Here is a 17410-nt window from a genome sequence, read left to right as displayed (position 1 = left end):
AGGATCAAAGTCCACTGCACTAACCACTAGGCTACTCCTCCACTCATATTATATAAGTTAAGTGACTTGCCCAGAGTCACAAGGAGCTGCAGTGGGAATCGAACTCGGTTCCCCAGGATCAAAGTCCACTGCACTAACCACTAGGCTACTCCTCCACTAGCAACATTCCACGTAGAAGCCTGCCCTTGTGGCCGCGCAGCCTTCTGTTTCTGTGAGTCTGACGTCCTGCACGTACGTGCAGGATGTCAGACTCACAGAAACAGAAGCCTGCGCAGCCGCGTTGCTGATCTGCAAGGGCAGGCCTCTACATGGAATGTTGCTAGTGGAATAGAAACATTCCATCTAGAATCTCCAATAGTAGCAACATTCCATGTAGAATCTCAAATAGGGAAAGGGAAATGGGACTTGATGAACCACCTTTCTGAGGTTTTTGCAACTACATCCAAAGCAGTTTACATATATTCAGGTACTTATTTGTACCAGGGGCAATGGAGGGTTAAGTGACTTGCCCAGAGTCACAAGGAGCTACAGTGGGAATTGAACTCAGTTCCCCAGGATCAAAGTCCACTGCACTAACCACTAGGCTACTAGGTAACAAAGTATCAGTTAAAGGTGACCTCTTTTAAACCCAGGCTATACAAGGGCGTACGTACGGTACTTCAGGATCAGAGACTGTGCTAGTCAGAGACCTTTCTGGTAGTAGGTAATAAGATGATGCAGCTTGGAGATTAAACATTACTATAGTTTACTTGCATGGGTCTTAAAGGAATAGCCTTGTCCAGATGGTGCAGTGGCCGGGAATCTGGACCCAAACGCAGCACCCTCCCCCCTGGGCTGTGTATAGTCTCTCAGTTCCCTTCAACAGTGTCTCCTTCTACTGCTGTTACTAGGCAGAAAGTTCAGCTCTAGCTCTTTCTAAAAACTGCAGGAGTTTTCCAAGCCAAAAGGTCATCCACCTTATTTTAGTAGAGGCACAGAGCTAACTGCCAAGCAGAATCAATATGCCCTCTACATTTGCATTGCCACTTGGATGCCAGTGGCCCAATATCAGTTCAATGAGCTGAAGGCCCTAATCATTGCTATCTGAGATGTAGGTTAGAAAGTAATTGTGTGGGAGAAGACCATGGTAAGTGATAAATGGAGTTATTTCCAAGGAAAAGGGCTGTAATCAATGGTATCCTTCAGGGATCAGTCCTTGTTATCAACATTTTTATAAGCAGGCAAGAGAGTGATCCAGGTACAGGCAGAGTCAGTAGGCAGGCAGCAGACACAAGAGTAATCCATGTACAGGCAAGGTCAGTAGGCAGGCAGCAGGCACAAGAGTAATCCAGTTACAGGCAGAGTCAGTAGGCAGGCAGCAGACACAAGAGTAATCCAGGTACAGGCAAGGTCAGTAGGCAGGCAGCAGACACAAGAGTTAGCAACGATGAACAAAGTAGAGGAGAAGCACACTACTGAGCAAGTAACACCTACCAAAGTAGAAACCGAAGCAAGGAGTCTAGGGAGAGCTCAACTGATAAGGCAGCAGGGAGAAGGGGCACAGCCATAGGACAAGAGCAGGGGAAGGAGGAACCGGAAGCAGTGGCGTTCCTAGGGGGGCTGACACCCGGGACGGATCGCTGATGTGCCCCGCCCCCCGGGTGCAGCGCGACCCCCCCCAGCGAAAGGACACCCCCCACAAAAGAATCCCCCCGGGTGCACGCCGCTGGGGGGGGGGGGGGCGCGCGCCTGTCCTTCGATCGTTCCATGCTCCCTCTGCCCCGGAACAGGACCTGTTCCGGGGCAGAGGGAGCATGGAATGAATGAAGGACAGGCGCGCACGGCCCCCCCCCAGCGGCGTGCACCCGGGGCGGACTGCACCCACCGCCCCCCCCCTAGGAACGCCACTGACCGGAAGACCAATAGGAGAGAAGCAAGGGAAGCCAGGCAGAGGACAAGCAGACCCAGGTGGGTGGAAGCAAAGTAATCAAGGAGCCTGCAGCCAGAGAAGAACTACACACACATGGCTCAGGGCTGTGCCAGTCAAGTGTGCATGTCGATGGGACCCTGCGCAGCCCGAGGACGCCGCTTGCGTTGAGGTAGGGGACATGACAGTACCCCCTCCTTAAGGACCCCCCTCCCGGGAGAGGGTATACAGCCGACCCCGAGGTGGTGTCTTGCCCGGAAGTAATTCGATAGGGCAGTCAAAAGGACAATGCGGAGGAAGGGAATCAGCCTCCTGAGCATTGAAAACATCTTGGAAATCTCGATATTCCATAGGAAGGGAAGCATCACAGGAAAGAAGGCCCCCGGGGGAGGCAGAAATAGTCCTTGAAAGAGGAACCACCAGCGTGAGACAGGAAGCAAAACATTGGGAACCCCAACTGTCGATATCGCTAGTGGTCCAGTTGATACTTGGTGTTTGTTGACCTAACCAAGGCAGGCCTAAAATAACAGGATCGATGGTAAAATGAGTTTATCTTGTTGGGCAGACTGGATGGACCGTTCAGGTCTTTATCTGCCGTCATTTACTATGCTACTATGTAATGTGCCCATTTCTGTAACTGTTCGCTAACATTCAGCACCATTTACAGAATTTGGGAGACCTGCATCTAACCAAAGCGTGGGTGGGCAACACAGTCCTCAAAGGCCACAATCCAGCCGGCTTTTTAAGATTTCCACAACAAATATGCATGGCATTGATTTGCATGTATTGTGTCCATTGCATTCAAATAGACCTCATGCATGTTCGTTGTGTAAATCTTAAAATCCTGACTGGGTTGTGACCCTTGAGAACTACGGTTGCACATCCCTGAACTATTAAGACATCTTAATACAATCAAAACTCTGAAATATTAATACTGTGTTGGGTACATCCCCTTAATACTGCCATAGCACTGTGCTTCAGTTATTAGTCTCTGTTCTGTAGATCAGATGGCAGAAGACAAGACGTTGTTGGTAGTCTACCCAATGGCTACACTCAGACCTACAGGAATATATGATTTCTGGTTTTATGGTTCTGCAGGCTCTTAGCTTTCGACTTACAAGTGAGGCTAAGAAAAGGAAGAAAGAAGTAATGAGAAATTATAGGAGGGATGATAGATATTTAATTCCTACTTGATAGCTGTGTTGGGCTTATTATCATGCAATATATTTGACTTTATGAGGAAAACAAAGCAGAGAGAAGCAGCCTTCATTCTGTGAACTTCAGAGCTGTGCAGGGGCAAACTGAGAGTGGTCTGGGCCCCCCCGCCCAGCTGCTGCCCGACACACCCCCTACCGTCGTGCTGCTACCGCCACAGCCAACGCCCCCGCTGCCCAGTTCTACTTGAAGGGCCCTGGTGGTCTAGTGGGTCTTTGCGGGGGAGAGGGGAGCATGTTCCTTCCTGCCTGCTGCGCTGCCGTGTTTTCAAAATAGTGGCCGATACTTCCCACAGTACTCGCGGGTCTTGACAGTCTCGCAAGACTTCCGCAGGGAGTCTTGGCCACCATTTTTAAAGTATAAGTATGGCAGTGCCGGGCAGGGGGGATAGCGGCAGCACAACGGGCAGGAAAGAACATGTTTCCCCCCCCCCCCACCCCGCAGAGGCCATTAGATCACCAGCGCCGCGCCTTTAAAGGTAGGACCGGGGAGGGCGGCAGAGCCTCTGGATTCCCTAGAGCCTCGGGCACTGTCCAGTTTCCTGAATGGTCAGTCCGTCCCTGGACCTGTGTGATAAATCGGTTCTGTGGGTCGATCTTGAGACAGCTGATCATCACCTGAACCAGCCTGAATTTCTCTTCTGCAGAATGAAAGGAAATCTCATGGGCCAAATTTCTCAATAAGTACAGCTCAGGAATAGTCTTTTAATCTTTTAAGCAAAAGCATTCAGTACAGTCATCTCGTAGCTTTCCTTTTGGAGGACGTTGTGTGCATTTAGGCCTATTACACAACATGCGTGTCAAACTCATCTGAAGGAACAGGACAGATCAATTTGATTCTGAGCCCATATAAGGCTCAAGGTGGCTTACAGCAATTTTAGAATGTAGGTCCAGCGATTCCCTGCCCTAATGAGCTTAAAGTCATCAATGCACCTTATTAGTGAATATACCCCTCTTATATATAATGGGGCCTATGTCAAATAAAATGCAATAGCTCACCTTTAATGTGCATTAATTAATATATATCACAGTTTACCATACATCAGTGAATGATCCTCAGAATGACAAGGTCACAGGAGGGTTATTGAGAGAAACAGGACTGAAATCCTTGTTTCCCTGGCTCACAGCCCACTAGACCACTTTTGTGCTGTACTGTGTCTTTTTTTCCATGACAAGTTTGAGTCAGACCTTGGATTTAAATGCTGTTGAATTTGCCTGTCTCTTGCCTAATTTTGCCTTTTCTGATGTGTAAGTGGCTCTGCATGAGTGAAGGGTTGATTGGAGCCTTAATGATTCAGTTTTGGCTGCTACCTCTTGGCTTTCGGTAGTAATGGCAGTGATAACTTGAACGTAGACTCATTTGCTAATGAATTTGTCTTGATAGTGTCTCTCCCCTCCCATCTGGCAGCTTATAAGAACAAGGAGGCTTACAAGGTCACACAGAGAAGGAAAGCAAGTGTGAGAGAAAGAGGTAAGTTTATTTCATGCGTATTAGGATAAAAAGGTAAAACAGTTCTTTGTGAAAACAAGAGTCATTTGAGACTGATACAGGACATGAAGTCTATGCTAACACTCACCGTTAAAGCTTCTCGAATGGGATCGCCTTAGTATTTAGCTATTCTATCCCATATTCACCAGTTCACCTGCTTCGATCTCTCAATGATTATCGTTTGGTCCTTCCCCAGGGGTGTACTGGTAAATTTTTAACAACGGGCTCTCTCTCTGGGTGTAGCCAGCCCTGCAATTTGGTGGGGCCAGCAGTGGGCTGGGGGGCAACGCATGCTTCTCTCCCTTCCTCCCTCCCTTGTGTGGGCACCCTAAGTGTACCTTTACTGGCAGGGATACCGAAGCCCCACCCAGCCAATAAACGGACTGCTACCACTCCCCGCTACTTGTTTCTGGTTCTAAGCAGCATGCTGGGACTTCTTGCACATGCACGAGAAGTCCCAGCTTGCTGCTCAGAGCTGGAAACAAGGAGCGGGGAGCAGCAGCAGTCGATTTACTTGGCTAGCGGGGCTCAGCGTCTCTGCCAGCAAAGTAAAGGAGAATTCAGGACGGGGCCTGAGCCAGTTGTTAAAGTGGCCATGGGGGCCCCTCAATATTGTTTGAGGGTACTGGTCCTTTGTAACATTACTCCATGGTGTGACCACACCTCGAATATTGTGTTCAATTCTGGTCACCGCATCTCAAAAAAGATATAGTGGAATTAGAAAAGGTGCAGAGAAGGGCGACGAAAATGATAAAGGGGATGGGACGACTTCACTATGAGGAAAGGCTAAAGCAGCTAGGGCTCTTCAGCTTGGAGAAAAGATGGCTGAGGGAAGATATGATAGAGATCTATAAAATAATGAGTGGAGTGGAACAGATAGATGTGAATTGCTTGTTTACTCTTTCCAAAAATAGTAGGACTAGGGGGCATGCAATGAAGCTATAAAGTAGTAAATCTAAAATGAATCAGGGAAAATATTTCTTCACTCAACGTGTAGTTAAACTCTGGAATTTGTTGCCAGAGAATGTAGTAAAAGCAGTTAGCTTACCGGGGTTTACAAAAGGTTTGGATGGCCTCCTAAAGGAAAAGTCCATACACCATTATTAAAATGGAATTGGGGAAAATCCACTGCTTATTTCTAGGATAAGCAGCATAAAATGTATTGTGCTATTTTGGGATCTTGCCAGGTGCTTGTGACCTGAATTGGCCACTTTTGGAAACAGGATGCTGGACTTGATGGACCTTCCGTCTGTCCCGGTATGGCAATAATTATGTACTTACTGTATGTACTTATGTACTTGCAAATGCTTCGTGTCATAAAGTTTTACAGATGTCTTGAAATTTCAAAAACACAACAAGAAAAAACTAAACGTACTTTTTGTCCCTGTTTATTGCTTTCCTGGCTCTGCTCCCTGTTGCTCTGTGAATTACCAAGCAGACACAGCTGTTTCATCAGAAAGGCTGCCCATGTCACAGCTGCTTTCCATGGTCCTTGTCCCATTTAGGTGCAAAGATACAGGTCCTACTGTTGTTTTTATATCTTGCTGGAATTACTCATACCTTAGTGGTATTTATTTATTTGGATGTTTATTTATTTATACATTACAGTATCATCTTAAATCCTATAACAGAAATGGACTCCCCATATATAGGAAATAAATCAAGGAAGAAGAAACTTATAAGCAAAACTCCGTACCCAGAGTAAATAAGCTAGGATCAGGAGGGCTTCTGTTAGCCCACAATTTAAAGAAGGTGACATCAAGCAAATATAAAAAGAGAGCAAGTTACAAAGAAAAAGAAAAACAACAACAACAAAAATGTCCAGATGGACCTTACATAGTTGTCAATCCAAACTCATGGCCAATATTCAGCCACTGTGGTTGTTTTGTTTTTTGTTTTTAACCCAAGTTGCAGCTGTCAAACAAAATCTGGCTATTCAGTGTCAGTATTGTCTTGCCTCTCTTTTGCCATCAGCACAGCTGTGGCTTCACCTGATCCCATCCCTGCTGACCACAATGTTGCCTCAGTGTTTGAGTCCATGGTCACTGCATCCTCCACTGAGCTTCTAGTTAGGCAGCCTGCAGGGTCTGGCATCTTTGGCCGCACCTGGTCCCAGGAATGAGGGAAATATGCTGAAGATCTCTTCCCAGGAGCATTAGGAAGGGCTGTTCCTGAGATCACAGGAGTTGAAATGCCAGCAAACATCTCAGAGTTTTCTGTACACCAGCTGTGGAGAAACCTGTACGCTTGGCCTTCCTCTAATCTGTGTTGAAAAGAAAAGCACTCAAGGCCCGGAGCTTTGCTACAAACATCTATTCCAGATGCTATCTTGGTCCCCTACTTCATTATTAATGTATTTATATTATATATGTATTTATGTAATAAATCATACTTATATAGCAAACCCCCCCCCCCCCCCAAATTCTACAAATGGTGCTTAAAATTACAAACGCAAATTTAGGCGCGCACCCAATTTGGACGTGCAATTTAATTGATTAATAAGCCAATTGTGTGCTAATTGGTCTTAATTGAAATTTACACGTGCATTTTTAGTCACACGGATACTCACGTAAATTTTACACGTGGCTCTGAAAAGGGGCACGGCCATAGGAGGGTCATGGGCGGATCAAGGGAATTCCTGAAATTTATGTGCGCTGTTTATAAATAAGAGGGATCTGCACCTAATTTAGATGTGAGGATTTATTCCAGGGTTTACTTGGTGTAAATCCTCATGTCTAAAGGTAGACACTAAGGATCCCATTCTATATATATGCCTAAAATTAACGTTCGTTAGGCAATCGCGCTTAAATGCGACTAAATCTATGTGCATCCATTTACGCCAATGAAAAGCTGGTATAAATCCTTGCGTATAGATTTACACACACTGGCCCATATTTTATAACAACTTGTGTGGATTTTGGAACGCCCATGAAATGCCCCTTTTTGCCTGCATGCATTACATAGTAACATAGTAACATAGTAGATGACGGCAGAAAAAGACCTGCACGGTCCATCTAGTCTGCCCACGATAAACTCATGTGTATACCTTACCTTGATTTGTACCTGTCTTTTTCAGGGCACAGACCATATAAGTCTGTGCAGCAGTATTTCCCGCCTCCCAACCACCAGTCCCGCCTCCCATCACCGGCTCCAGCACAGACCCCGTATAAGTCTGCCCTCCCCCATCCTAGCCTCTCAACCACCAACCCCTCTTCCCCCCACCACCCAATTTCAGCTAAGCTTCTGTGGATCCATTCCTTCTGCACAGGATTCCTTTATGCCTGTCCCACGCATGCTTGAATTCCGTTACCGTTTTCATCTCCACCACCTCCCGCGGGAGGGCATTCCAAGCGTTCACCACCCTCTCCATGAAGAAATACTTCCTGACATCTTTCCTGAGTCTGCCCCCCTTCAATCTCATTTCATGTCCTCTCGTTCTACCGCCTTCCCCTCTCCGGGAAAGATTCGTTTGCGGATTAATACCTTTCAAATATTTGAACGTCTGTATCATATCACCCCTGTTCCTCCTTTCCTCCAGAGTATACATGTTCAGGTCAGCAAGTCTCTCTTCATACGTCTTGGAACGCAACTCCCATACCATCCTCGTAGCTTTTCTTTGTACCGCTTCCATTTTTTTAACATCCTTCGCAAGGTATGGCCTCCAAAACTGAACACAATACTCCAGGTGGGGCCTCACCAACGTCTTATACAGGGGCATTAAAACTTCCTTTTTTCTGCTGGTCACACCTCTCTCTATACAGCCTAGCAACCTTCTCGCTACGGCCACCGCCTTGTCGCACTGTTTCATAGCCTTTAGGTCCTCAGATACTATCACCCCAAGATCCCTCTCCCCATCCGTGACTATCAGGCTCTCCCCACCTAACACATATGCCTCCCTTGGATTTCTACTCCCTAAGTGCATCACTTTGCATTTCTTCGCATTGAATTTTAATTGCCAAACGTTAGACCATTTTTCCAGCTTCTTCAGATCTTTTTTCATGTTTTCCACTCCCTCCAGGGTGTCCACTCTGTTGCAAATCTTGGTGTCATCCGCAAAAAGGCAAACTTTACCTTGTAACCCTTCGGCAATGTACAAATATATTGAACAGAATGGGCCCCAGCACCGATCCCTGAGGCACTCCACTACTCACCTTTCCCTCCTCTGAGTGAACTCCATTTACTACCACCCTCTGGCGTCTGCCCGTCAACCAGTTCCTAATCCAGTTCACCACTTCGGGTCCTATCTTCAGCCCTTCTAGTTTATTCAAGAGCCTCCTGTGGGGAACCGTGTCAAAAGCCTTGCTGAAATCTAAGTAGATGACGTCCATAGCACGTCCTTGATTTAATTCTCCCGTCACCCAGTCAAAGAATTCAATGAGATTCGTTTGGCACGACTTCCCTTTGGTGAAACCATGTTGTCTCGGATCTTGCAACTTATTGGCTTCCAGGAAATTCACTATCCTTTCCTTCAGCATGGCTTCCATTACTTTTCCAATAACCGAAGTGAGGCTTACCGGCCTGTAGTTTCCAGCTTCTTCCCTATCCCCACTTTTGTGAAGAGGGACCACCTCCGCCATTCTCCAATCCCTCGGAACCTCTCCTGTCTCCAAGGATTTATTAAACAAATCTTTAAGAGGACCCGCCAGAACCTCTCTGAGCTCCCTCAGTATTCTGGGGTGGATCCCGTCCGGCCCCATGGCTTTGTCCACCTTTAGCTTTCCAAGTTGTTCATATACACTCTCTTCCGTGAACGGTGCTCTATCCACTTCGTTTTCAGGTGTACTTTTGCCAGTCCCTCTCGGTCCTTCCCCAGGATTTTCTTCAGTAAAAACAGAACAAAAGTATCTATTTAGCAAATTGGCTTTTTCTTCATCATTTTCTACATAGCGTTTTGCTGTATCTTTTAGTCTCACAATCCCCTTTTTAGTCTTTCTCCTTTCACTAATATACCTGAAGAAGTTTTTGTCTCCCCTCCGTACATTTCTAGCCATTTGTTCTTCCGCTTGCGCCTTCGCCAGACGTACCTCTCTCTTGGCTTCTTTCAGTTTCATCCGGTATTCCTCCCCGTGTTCCTCTACTTGAGATTTTTTGTATTTCTGGAACGCTAACTCTTTAGCCTTTATTTTCTCAGCCACTTGCTTTGAAAACCATATCGGTTTCCTTTTTCTCTTGCTTTTATTTACCCTCCTTACATAAAGGTCTGTGGCCCTGTTTATTACTTCTTTTAGCCTGGACCACTGTCCTTCCACTTCTCGTATGTCCTCCCAGCCCATCAGCTCCTTCCTCAGGTATTCTTCCATTTTGTTAAAGTCAGCTCGCTTGAAATCCAGGACTTTGAGTTTGGAGTGGCTGCCATCCACATGAGCTGTTACATCAAAACAAACCGTTTGATGGTCACTGTTTCCCAGGTGTGCAGCCACTCGGACATTTGACACACTATCCCCATTCGTGAGCACCAGATCCAACGTGGCTCCCTCCCTCGTGAGTTCGTTCACCATTTGTCTGAGCAGAGCACTTTGGAAAGCATCCACAATCTCTCTACTTCTTTCCGATTTTGCAGACGGAACCTTCCAATCTACATCCGGCAGATTAAAATCTCCCAACAGCAGCACCTCTCTTTTCTTCCCCAACTTTTGAATATCAGTGATCAGATCTTTATCTAGTTCTTCCAATTGTGTCGGGGGTCTATAGACAACACCCACGTGGACCAAGGTTCTATCCTCTCTTTTTAAGGTGATCCATATTGCTTCTTCCTTTCCCCACTTCCCTGTCATTTCAGTTGCTGCGATATCATCTCTCACATACAGAGCTACTCCTCCACCTTTACGTCCCTCTCTATCCTTCCTAAAAAGATTATAGCCTGGTATGTTTACATCCCATTCATGGGAACCATGGAGCCATGTCTCTGTGACTGCAACTATGTCCAAGTCAGTCTCCAACATCAGGGCTTGAAGGTCATGAATTTTATTGCTTAGACTGTGAGCATTTGTGGTCATTGCTTTCCAACTACATTTCCTAGTATGTGTTTTGGGTTTAGTGATTTGTGAGTGTCTTTTGTCTTTGGGTACCTTCTCCTCTTTTTGTTCCCTCTTCTTTGCTTTTTCTTTTTTTTCTGCTTCAATTTTAGTTTCAGGAACATCACAGTGCTGTAGTGGAGCAAAAGAATTTTGTAGTGGCAACACTTGTGCGGGTGGATGCTTCTGTGTCACATGACGAATTCTGCCTGAGCCTACTGTGAGCCATCTGTTCCTTTGTGGTTTTATTCTCTGAGGCAGTGGTGAGAAGTTATGATTCTGCACAGTCCTATAAGTTGCTTTAATTGCATCTAATTCTTGCATTACTTTATATAGCTCTTGTTTTAAAGTAGATAGCTGAAGGCAGATAGGACTAGCTTTAAGTTTCCACATGATTGGCCTTGAAACCAAAGCAGCACAATTATTGCAGAGAATAAAAGTCATCCTGATTGGTTGAAATGGGTATGAACAGGTGTACTATGTTGGAGTATCCGCCTGCAAGACTGCCTGTGTATGACTGTGGAGTAAAGTTAATAAGGTTTGGTTTGTCTATAAATGAGTGGACAACCCTGGGGTGGGTGGGATTATAAGTGCCAATGGGTCAGCTTAAGTGCTGCTATCAAGGGAATTCTCTAGTTGAATGGACCAAAATGGTAGTGTCTGATCCAGCACTTTACAATTTATTATACTTTTTAAAACTGCCCTAAGATATTAATAACTTTCCTTTTAAATAAATCTAGATATTGCCAATAATTATAGCAGTGTCAGCTATGTAAAAATGCCCCTCCCCTCTATCAGAGTTTGGCAGGAACAGAAAGAAAGAAAGTAAGACAGAAAGAGAGGTTTCCCAGTGCTAATTAAATTGATTAAGCAACAAGCCTTAAAAATTTTAGACAATATCAGTTAGGTTTCTCACCTAATGCCAGTCAATTTGAGAAGAGTATGGGATTTAGGGGTCAGAATAAACCTGTCCTTTTTGTAGGAGCTTGGTTCAGTCCCAGCACCTGGAAGGTGGAAGTAAGAGATTAGAATTTAGGCGCAGTACATTACAGAATATGCTTAGCAATGTACGTGTGTAAATTCTAATTTTTGCCAATTAGTGCTCATTATTGCTTGTTAAGAGCTGTTAACAGCATTTAACTGCTTCTTAAAACAATCAATCTATGCTCGTAGTTCTAGAATACACATAGAATTACACACGGAACCATTCTCATCGCTATGGCTCATTACCCAATTGAGTAGTGTGCATAAATTGGCCGCTCGCACTGTTTAATGTGTGCTACTAGCTGCACCTTATATAGAATCCGGGGGGGGGGGGGGGGGGGGGGGTAAGCATATTCTATAAACAATGCCTAACTTTCAACATCGTTTATAGAATAGCACTTAGCATGTTATTTTTTGGCACTGATTATTTGGCACTATTTATAGAATTTGGTCCAAAATATCTAATGCTTATTTATTTAGATTTTGCTCACACCTTTTTCAGTAGTAGCTCAAGGTGAGTTACATTCAGGTACTCTGGATATTTCTCTGTCCCAGGAGGGCTCACAATCTAAGTTTGTACCTGAGGCAATGGAGGGTTAAGTGACTTGGCCAAGATCACAAGGAGCAGCAGTGGGATTTGAACCGGCCACCTCTAGATTGCAAGACTGGTGCTCTAACCACTAGGCCACTCCTTGGCATAGAAGCAACAAAGAAATCTATAAGCCATACACCGCATGCACAGAGTTCAATGTTCAAATACCCGATTGATGGTGTTCTTTATCTGATGTGTTTCTTACTAAAATGGCTCTTTCCGCTGGATGTGCTAGCTCTTGGGTATTTATTTCCTGATGTCCTTATATGTATTTTATGTCACAACCTGGACATCCAAAATCCAATCTAGAAAGCGTATAAAAAATCGGGCTCCACACGTTCGTCTGTACATACCAATGCATTAAACCATTGAACTATCCGGCTCCATTCCACAAAGCCAACTTGGCCAGGATTATTTTCCTTAGTTAAGGAAACTTCCCTCCAGCTTGAGAGCCAGTCGGAGCAAGCTCTAGTGGAAGAGCACGCCTCCTCACAAGTCCTAACTCAATTTTGATATTAGTTACTAATGGGTGTTAAGCAAATAATGCATTTTTCTGGTCAAATCAAACACGTTAAATGGCAAACGTATGTGTTATTTGCTCTTAATGCACATTTTGTTGGCACAATGCCAGCAAAATAATAATGGGATTCAAAGAATGCAAAGCACCTCATTATTATGGTTCTACCACCTGAGTCAAACTGCCAATAACAAAAGTACTCCATGACATACACATCACTGATATAAAACTAACTGCAATCAAGAATGCAACTTTCTATTAAATTTAAGCCAATCATGCATCAAAATTAGGGCTGCATTTCGATTATTTATTTTTTATTTATTGCATTTGTATCCCACATTTCCCACCTCTTTGCAGGCTCAATGTGGCTTACAATATATCATGACTAGTGGAAATACATGATAAGATAGATATTTAGTATTACAGATGTATCTTGGGTGACATGATTATGATAAGACATGATAGTAGTCTAACAAGCAGATATAATAAGTCTATTCTGGATATATGTGGAGAGGTTCACATTTGTTTAAAATTATTAATCATGATTAATCACAAAGTTAAAGGTATTTATTTATCTATTTATTTATTTTCCACTGCAGCTCCTTGTGACTCTAGGCAAGTCACTTAATCTTCCATTGCCCCAGGTACACCTTATTTAATATGTAAACCTGTTTGATTATAACCACAGAAAGGCAGTATATCAAATTCCATTCTCCTAAAGGACTGATGGTCTCCTCCCTCCCTCCCCCTCCCAGATCCAACATCTCTTCCTTTTTCTTCCTTCCCTAAATCTCTTCTTCATCCAGGTCCATTATCTCTCTTTTCTGGGGTCCACTCTCTCTCTCTCCATCCCCTCCACCCCCGTGAGCAATGACACAGACTTGGTGGCAAGCAGCCCTGAGCTCTTCTCGCGGCTGATGGAGCTCGCCTCCTTGGCCATAACGTCCACTGGTGGCCCCTCCAGTTCTGCGTGCAGGTCTGCAGCTTACTCCCCTTTCTCCACCCGGGGTTCAGCATCTGCCCACCTCAATCCCCACCGCTACACCAGTTTACCTAAAAGGTGGTCTTATGTCAGTTTCCCCCAGCAGCAGTGTTGCACATACGCTGCCTGCAGCCTGCTCCACTTTCCCTCTGGTCTGCCCCGCCTCTTCTTGCATCACTTCCTCTTTTTGCATGGGCAGGATGGGTCAGTGGGAAAGCTTTGGACCAGGCTCGGGCAGCATATGTACAACGTTCCCGCTGCTGGGGCCCAATAGAAGACCACCTTTAAGGTAGACCAGTGAGAGGAGGGTTGATGTTGAATTGCAAGTGGAAGGAAAGATGCCGGATCGCATCAAGGACAGGGTTTAGGAGTGGAAGAGAGCAGAAGAGATGTTTGGAGGAGTTAAGAGAATCAGCAATGCAATACATTTTTAAAATCACAATCAATAAATAATTAATCATAGAGTTAACTGTGATTAATTTACAGCCCTAATCAAAGACCCATCTCTTTGACAGGACATACCACAAAGATCAACACATGTGAACTCTCCCACATGTAACCAAAACTGTTTTATTATGTTCTCTTGCTATACTACCATCATGTTTATAATGTTTTCTTGTTATATTGCTTTCTTGTTTATCATTAGGAGTGGAGGAGTAGCCTAGTGGTTAAGGTGGAGGACTTTGGTCCTGGGGAACTGAGGAACTGAGTTCAATTCCCGGCACAGGCAGCTCCTTGTGACTCTGGGCAAGTCACTTAACCCTCCATTGCCCCATGTAAGCCACATTGAGCCTGCCATGAGTGGGAAAGCGCAGGGTACAAATGTAACAAAAATAAAATAGATACTATTGGAGATTCTACATGGAATGTTGCTACTATTGGAGATTCTACATGGAATGTTTCTATTCCACTAGCAACATTCCATGTAACATTGGTGATCTGCAAGGGCTGACTTCTATGTGGAATGTTGCTAGTGGAATAGAAACATTCCATGTAGAATCTCAAATAGTAGCAACAGTGGCGGAGTGGCCTAGTGGTTAGGGTGGTGGACTTTGGTCCTGAGGAACTGAGTTTGATTCCCAGCACAGGCAGCTCCTTGTGACTCTGGGCAAGTCACTTAACCCTCCATTGCCCACCGCATTGAGCCTGCCATGAGTGGGAAAGCGCGGGGTACAAATGTAACAAAAATAAATAAATAAAAATTATCATGTAACCCCAAATCCTTCTGTAATACCAAATGTCTACTCTCTTCTTATTTCCCCTATTCATAATGTATTGTAAGCCACATTGAGCCTGCAAAGAGATGGGAAAATGTGGGATACAAATGCAACAAATAAATAAATAAAATTTAAATAGAATATTCTATAAAATACAGAAAAATGTACCATAAAAAATGCAACCAAAGGAATAGGGGACCTGAGCCAACATGCTCCAAATATTCAGATTTTAAAAGGTTTCCCAAAGAGACCTGCTGTAACAGTATATCCGAACACCACGGAATCTGCAATCAAGTGGAAATCTCTGGGAATAACACAGGATAAAGCTGGCACAGTGTGGAAGAGACCTTGTTTCAGAGATATTTGCATGCACTGCTAATTATATTCTATCACAATCCTAAACTAATTGCTATGATATTAATGATGGTCTTTTAAAATTATTCTAGATGCTGCGTGTTTGGATCTTCACTTTATTTTTTCTGGGCACAGTAAGAGGTGAGATGGGAAACTACTACTACTTGTCATTTCTATAGCGCTACAAGGCATACGCAGCGCTGTACACCATACACACAAAGACAGTCCCTGCTCAAAGAGCTCACAATCTAAAAATGGAATGTTGCTAGTGGAATAGCAACATTCCATGTAGAATCTGAAATAGTAGCAACAGAATCTCCAATAGTAGCAACATTCCATGTAGAATCTCAAATAGTAGCAACAGAATCTCAAATAGTAGCAACAGAATCTCCAATAGTAGCAACATTCCATCTAGAATCTCAAGTAATAGCAACATTCCAGAATCTCAAATAGTAACAACAGAATCTCCAATAGTAGCAACATTCCATGTAGAATCTCAAATAGTAGCAACAGAATCTCCAATAGTAGCAACATTCCATCTAGAATCTCAAGTAATAGCAACATTCCAGAATCTCAAATAGTAACAACATCCCATGTTCCACTGCACTAACCACTAGGCTACTCCTCCACTAGCAACATTCCATCTAGAAGCCTGCCCCTACAGATCAGCAATGCGGCCGCGCAGGCTTTTGTTTCTGTGAGTCTGACGTCCTGCACGTATGTGCAGGACGTCAGACTCACAGAAACAGAAGCCTGCGCAGCTGCGTTGCTGATCTGCAAGGGCAGGCTTCTACATTACTACTACTTATCACTTCTATAGCGCTACAAGGCATATGCAGCGCTGTACACCATACACAAAAAGACAGTCCCTGCTCAGAGCTTACAATCTAAATAAGACAGGCAACAGACAGAACAACAGCGAGGCAAGGGGAATTAAAGAGGAGGGGATAAAGGTATAGGCAAGTGAGCAGTGGTTAGGACTCAAAAGCAGCGTCAAAGAAGTGGGCTTTTAGCTTGGACTTAAAAACGGCCAAAGACGAGGCTAAACGTATATGATCGGGAAGTCTATTCCAGGCGTGTGGTGCAGCGAGATAGAAGGAACGGAGTCTGGAATTAGCAATAGAGGAGAAGAGGACAGATAAGAGTGATTTGTCAACAGAACGGAGTGCTCGAGAAGGGGTATAGGGAGAGACAAGAGTGGAAAGGTACCGGGGAGCAGCAGAGTGAATACACTTATAGGTCAGTAAGAGAAGTTTGAATTGAACGCGGAAACGGATAGGGAGCCAATGAAGTGATTTGAGGAGAGGGCTAATGTGAGCATAGCGACTTTGGCGGAAAATGAGTCGTGCAGCAGAGTTTTGGACTGATTGAAGAGGAGAGAGATGGCTAAGTGGGGAGGCCGGTGAGAAGCAGGTTGCAATAGCCTAGGTGAGAGGTGATAAGAGTGTGGATGAGGGTTCTGGTAGAGTGCTCAGAGATGAAGGGACGGATTTTGCTGATGTTATAGAGAAAGAAAACGACAGGTTTTGGCAATCTGCTGAATGTGAGCAGAGAAGGAGAGAGAGGAGTCGAAGATGACCCCAAGGTTATGAGCTGATGAGACAGGGAGAATGAGAGTGCCATCCACAGAAATAGAGAAAGGGGGGAGAGGAGAGGTGGGTTTAGGGGGAAAGATGAGAAGCTTGGTCTTGGCAAACTGAAAAGATGTTAATTGCCTTAGACGGTTATGTTCCTGAGGGTTATTAATGACTTGGATGATGCTGGAAAAAACATGGGACAAAGTTAGTGACATCTGTATTATAAGTAATAATAGAATAAAGTAGTTTCAATCACTTCTAATCTTTTATTGTTCCCTTGTAAACACTCTGCCTTGGTAGAGGTTCTTGATAAATGTCCTTTACTCTTCCTGGGACCCTCCTCCAGAAGGAATCTGCTCTGTAAGTCTCTGTGAGCCCTCAGGTATAGAGTCCCTATAGGTAGTCTGCTACTGGAGTCCTCTGTGCTGTTTACTCTTTCTCCCCTCGTTTCTTTGTCATAAGGATGTTGGGCCAGTTCCCTGTTCCAACTCTCGCTTCATGCAGTAGCTGTTAGATGCACTTCCCTCCTCTCTCCAGGTGTCACGATTGTGGCCATGTTTCATG

General features: G+C 44.6%; 1 protein-coding gene across 1 annotated transcript in view; it reads left to right on the top strand.

Moving 5' to 3' along the window:
• The first annotated feature begins 15361 nt into the window (after positions 1 to 15361).
• The window catches only part of LOC115471081 (pancreatic triacylglycerol lipase-like), a 50290-nt gene continuing 48241 nt past the window's right edge, over positions 15362 to 17410 (top strand). The window contains exon 1 of the mRNA XM_030204756.1: positions 15362 to 15410. Coding sequence (XP_030060616.1) covers positions 15362 to 15410 — 49 coding nt within the window. The remainder of the gene's footprint in view (positions 15411 to 17410) is intronic.

This window comes from Microcaecilia unicolor, chromosome 5 (genome assembly GCF_901765095.1).
Source record: "Microcaecilia unicolor chromosome 5, aMicUni1.1, whole genome shotgun sequence".
In the NCBI taxonomy this organism is placed as follows: Eukaryota; Metazoa; Chordata; class Amphibia; order Gymnophiona; family Siphonopidae; genus Microcaecilia; species Microcaecilia unicolor.
Note: the sequence above shows the minus strand (reverse complement) of the source record. Positions and strands in the feature narration are given on the sequence as shown.